The sequence below is a fragment of the Grus americana genome, chromosome 1 (genome assembly GCF_028858705.1).
Source record: "Grus americana isolate bGruAme1 chromosome 1, bGruAme1.mat, whole genome shotgun sequence".
Taxonomy (NCBI): Eukaryota; Metazoa; Chordata; class Aves; order Gruiformes; family Gruidae; genus Grus; species Grus americana.
In genome coordinates, this window is record NC_072852.1 from 56,410,741 (window position 1) to 56,415,907 (window position 5,167).

The 5,167-nt window shown below is 56.8% G+C and overlaps 1 protein-coding gene across 1 annotated transcript; it reads right to left on the reverse strand.

The window, feature by feature from the left end:
* Positions 1–1,116: 1,116 nt before the first annotated feature.
* SMIM45 (small integral membrane protein 45) lies at positions 1,117–5,167 on the reverse strand. The gene is made up of 3 exons (XM_054844083.1): positions 4,871–5,167; positions 1,881–1,956; positions 1,117–1,377 (listed from the first exon to the last, which is right to left on the reverse strand). Exon 3 carries the CDS (start codon positions 1,373–1,375, stop codon positions 1,169–1,171), a length of 207 nt encoding a protein of 68 aa, XP_054700058.1. The 5' UTR covers positions 1,376–1,377; positions 1,881–1,956; positions 4,871–5,167; the 3' UTR covers positions 1,117–1,168.

The window sequence follows — 5,167 nt, forward strand, 5'->3', positions numbered from 1 at the left end:
TGGACTGCCAGGGAGGGAGAAGATGTGAATGTCCCTCTTAGCACCAGCATCACGCCTTCATATGGCGCTTTGGTAGCTGATTCGCCCCAGGGCAGTGCAGAAAGTGCAGGTAGTCTACAAACATGGGATTTTGTGCCAGACCTACATTATACAGCTGGGGTCCAGAAAGCAGAGGTGGTACAATGAGCCCATTTTGCCGACTGGCTCAGGGTCTCTTCTCAGAGATGTGCAGGGAAAAGGGGTCGATGGGTGCTTCACAGCTTTTGTTCAGATGACAGTTAAGGGAGAGCCCATCTATGCCATAGGCCTCTGGACCGCAGGGGACTGAACAAGTGCAAGCTACCTCTCAGAAAAATATCCTGTCTTACTCCGTGGCAGAGGAGCAGAAGGTCAGGCAGATCGGGAGAGGCTTATGTGGTAAGTCTGGCAGCACTCTTTCATGGAGAGCTGCAGAATAGTCTCAGCTTGACACAGGACTTGGACAAACCTCTTTAGTAAAGATCTTTAATTTGAATGTAGTGCATCTGCAATAGGTGGATGGGTGGGTGGATGGATGTTCTCCATCTCCCAAACAAACAGAGGGAAGCAGTGTACCTTTAGCAGGGATAAAGGCATTCAGTCTCTGGGGCTCGCTGAGTCCTTGGCCCCTCTGCACAGAGCTTCAGCAAGCTTACCAGCCCAGCACCAAGGGTGGGTGCTGTGAAGGGCTCAGCAGAAACAACGATCTGGGTTGAAATCCCATTTATTTCCCCCCAAATACCCCTTGGACTTAAACAGACTCGGTTCGATTTAACCAAGTGACTAGAAATAAAAGGCTCTGTATCCCTTTGCAAGCCTGGTACCCCAGCAGAGACCTTTCTTACTGAAGGTCACCTCAGGAGGCCAGGCAGCTCAAACTCAAGTCATTAACAAGGGACTTTTCATTTGAGTGATTCATCAGTCTCGGCCATGGGGAGGAGCAGAAGTCCTCACAAGCCGCGAGCGTGTGGGAACCCCGGAGTCTATAGTGCCACACGAACCTTGCCTAAGAAGCAAAGGGGCAGAAAGGTGAGCGATGAGTACGAGACCCAGATCAGCAAAGCGTGGAGTGATGATCAGCCCCGCTTGCACAGCCTTGTGGACTGCTGCCCACTCAGGAAAGGCTCTTTTGGACTTGATGGGCAGCGTGTCAGACCTCGGGCACCCCAAAGGCCAGGTTGTCCCGAATCATCAGCGTCTTCCGAAGGTCTCGTTCCATGATAGGCCTCTGCGTTCGCCACTTATGGGCTTCCTGGAGTCCTGGCTCAAAATAGTAAATGCAAGCTCCAAAGCCCACCAGGATGAGAATGGAGATCATCAGATACACCGGCACGAACCAATCCAGGAAGTGGGGCATGGCTGCCAGAGAAAAGGGTTGAAAGCTCATGCAGTGGGAACACCCAAAGACCACCTCCGCTGACCTTCATCACAAGATATGTGCGTCATCAGCAGTGCCCAGCCTCCCTGCACCCCTCCTCGCAGCCCCGCCGCACCCCAGTTCACGCTCAGTTGCACACCAAGGCACCTCATTCTTTGGGAGAGGGCAATCCCTTTGGCTCGTTGCTGGGACCCCCTCACTGAGGGGCAGTCCCACTCTCTCCCCACAGAGGGGAAAGCCCACACACCCCCAGCCCTACTGCCAGTGGTTAAAGGTAGGCAGTGGGTAAATACAGCTGCTTCTCATCTCTTGTTTGGGGTAAATCTACTGCACCTTCCCCTGATGCTCCACAACCCCTTTGAATTCCCAGTCTAGCTCGGGGCTGAGCTCTCCCTTGCTGCACCCGAATTGCAGTGCTTGGTTCAGTGCTGGTCTCTGAGCAGAGCCCAGGCCCCCCAGCCGCTGGGCAGCAGGAGCCACTTACCGGGAGCAGTCGATGTGCCTTGCCGGGAGCCCCTCGCCACCCAAGCGTGAGGTACTGAGTCTGGAGCAGCGCCGCCCTGGGGAACACAAAACAATGCACCGCACGATCACTGTCGACCCAGTGCTAAAAATAAGGGAGCAGGAAAGAGCAAACATCTCCCTGCCCAACTGTCAGTGCTGAAGCTCTTCAGAGGGGTGGACAGATGGGGTCCCAGCCCCACAACCTGCTGGTGCCCTGGCCCACTCCCTTCCCACCATGATGGCCCTGCTGATGCCATGCTCAGGGCATATGCTCTGACTTGGGACCATTTAAAAGCTATAATGGTGCCACGTTTGTGGCCATCCCTTATCCCTGTCCCTTGAGAGGGAGGGAGCAACCCACATTGCAACCCACAGTGGTGCCCAACTTGTCTGACTCCCAGCTGCCCGCTCTTATCAAAACACCCACCAGGGTGTGGGTCATGCAGGGGCAGAAAAGGGGATCAAGAAACATCTCCCACCAAAAAGCACAACTATGGCCTCCCCTGGCACTGGGGCTGCTGGGTTTTGTACAGTGAGCATGCCTCTTGTCACAGGCTGCCGTGGATTAGACCGGGGGCCCTCAGGCTTGGGAAAGCACAGCACTACCTTTCCCAAATCCTTGGCCCTTGGCAGGGGTGATGAAATGCCCCTTGACTTCAGCCAGGACAGAATTAGGGCAGAGCTGTGCCCACATTGAGCTCCTGCTTCTCCAGACACCTGAAAGCTGCCACCTGCGACCATCCCCCAAGTCACCCCTCTGCTAACAACCACAAGTCCCCAGCCTCCCTTGCGCGGGTTGGTTAAGGGGGGGCTGGGGAGAGCTCTGAGCATCTCCATCCTCTTCCCCACTCCTGACCCGTAAGGCTGCTGCCCTTTCCCATACTGGAGTCTGGGCTTTTTTGAGGGTTTTTTTTAATACCGCAGCCATCAGTTGATTCCAATGTGCCCAGCAGCATTTATCTGCTGGATGCCTCTTGCAGCAGGAGAGCCCGTCCCTGCCTGCACACCCCAAAACTGGCAGCAGGAGGCAAGAGGTTCATGTCTACCGTCTGAATAACACTTTTTTTGTCACAGAGTTAGATCTGAAATGAGCTGCAATTCTTGTTAACATAAGCAAGAAACTGCCAGCATTGGAGAAAAGGCCTGATTTCCTCCCACTTATTGGCATGGATGTTGATATTTATCTGTTCTCCTTGCATTACAGGGGAGACCTCAGTGGACTTTGCCTCCTCCTACCATGCTCTTTGTCTTTCAGCAGTCCTTGGTTTTGCTACCCACAGCGCTGCCCCTGCTGTTGCCAAGTCCTGGAGGACTTTTTCTGTCTCCCTCTCAATGATTCTCACCTCCCTTTTGCCGGGCCCCCGCTCCACCTGATTGAGAGCAATGGGACCGGGTGGCTCAGCATCGGCCACCATTTGGCCAGGAACAAAGGGGCAGTCTGGTCACCGCTTCTGCCTCTTCATGGCTGCCTCTGCCTTCCTCAGGCGAGTAACTCGGCAGCAACCCCCCCGCCCCAGCCTGCAATAATGTCGCAGACATGTTGTGGGGAGCACGGATATCCCGCTGTGGGTTTTCCCTTCCTCAACTCATCCTGAGAGACTGTGGAAGGAATTAGGCACGAACCGCCCTCACTCAGGGCACGAACAGGAGTCAGGTCTGAGGTCTGGGTTTGGCCAGAGGTCCCTCAGTGCAGCTTTCCTACGTGCTCTGCAAAAGTAGCTCCTGCACCTCCAGCTGCTGCCACAGCCGGGCTGGGGGACCAAAGCTGCTGCAAACCCCTTCTCCAGAGGTGCCCCAGCAGCTGATACCAGTCCCCAGCTGGCAACAGCAACAGGCAGGGTTAGGGAGCCTGGGAAGTGACTCCAGCTTGGACCCCCCCCGGGGCGATGTGAGGAAAGCCAGCAACCTCATTTCCTTCCCTGATCATCTGCTTTCCAAACATGAGAATGAAGCTGCCATCCAAAAAGCACCGCAATAAAAAGCAGCCCTACAGACTTCTCAATTTATCCTTCCTCCGTGACTAGCAGAGCCAGCATTTCCCAACTCCTCGCCAGCAACCTATTCTTTGGTCTACTTGCTATGCAGCCCTCACCTCATGCCACGTTCCCCCCACCGCTCACCCATCCCTGCCCCCCCTGAAGAAGGGTCCTTGCCATGGCCAAGCTGAGGGCTGGGTGAAGTGTCAGAGCCCCCCCCCCGCCAGCCTCTGCAGGGCCAGCCCGGCAAAGCACTTGCTCTTGTCAGGTGAGTGAGCTGATTTTGGCTGCAAATGCTGAAAAGAGGGAGTTTCATTCAAAGATGTCAGCTTTCTGGAGCAGCTCTGCAGATACTAAATGTGCCTTAACCCTTGCTGGACCAGTTGATCTCAGCACCCCGTTTTACAGTGCAGCATCCGTGTCCCCCCAAAGACATGAAAGAGTCCCTGGTCTTTCAGCTGAGACAGCATCTCACAGAGGTAAGCTCACTGACCCTTTATAAGCCCATGCTACACGTGTCATTCCAGCCGCTCTCCTTCAATGTCACCCCTGGATCCTCTCTGCCGCTTCCTGCTGCCCCTCAAGGTGCCATGGGTGCACTTGTGACGGGTGCCCGGGGGGCACGCTGCGAGTCACAGGGCAGAAACTGCTCGGGGGGGGGGGGGGCAGGAGAAGGGAGAGGGGGTTTGCAGGAGACACAGACACGCAGCGGTGACCGGGCAGGGGTGAGTGAGGCAGGAGTGGTGCCCATGCAGAGTGCCAGGACACAGGTGACTTTGGGCACAAAACCCTCCCGTGTGCACGGTCAGGAGCACAAACCAGGTTGCAGTTTTACCAGCCACGGGCTCACCCCGACCACAGAAGATCCCCGCAGGACTGGCGCCCTGGGGCAGCTTGCAACTTGGGGCAAGGAGTTACCGATTGTTGGGGATCCAGACACGCCCCCGCTCCCATGCATCCCATCCCTGACAAACACTCGCTACCTGCCACCTACCTCCTTCCGCGGGCGCAGTGCGATGGGATGAGGCTGCTCCCTCTGGCATCTGCCGGGGCCCGTCCGGGATGAGTCAGGCTCCTTTCCCAGCCGGGCAGTGCCAGGGAGAAGGGACCCCGCTCCGGGAGAGCAGGGCGACAGCAAGAGGCGACAGGCGCGGGGCGGCAGGGAGGGATGGCGGGAGCAGCCGCGGCTGGCGGGACTGTGCGGGGCTGACACGCAGCCAGCAGCGCGGCCTCATTCCCCACCGGGGCTCCTGGGGGCTTCCCCCATCGCCTCCCCGGCAGCGTCAGCCCC

Excerpts from the sequence above, each read along its gene's own strand:
- SMIM45 (XM_054844083.1), bottom strand. The coding sequence starts at position 1,375 with ATGCCCCACTTCCTGGATTGGTTCGTGCCGGTGTATCTGATGATCTCC.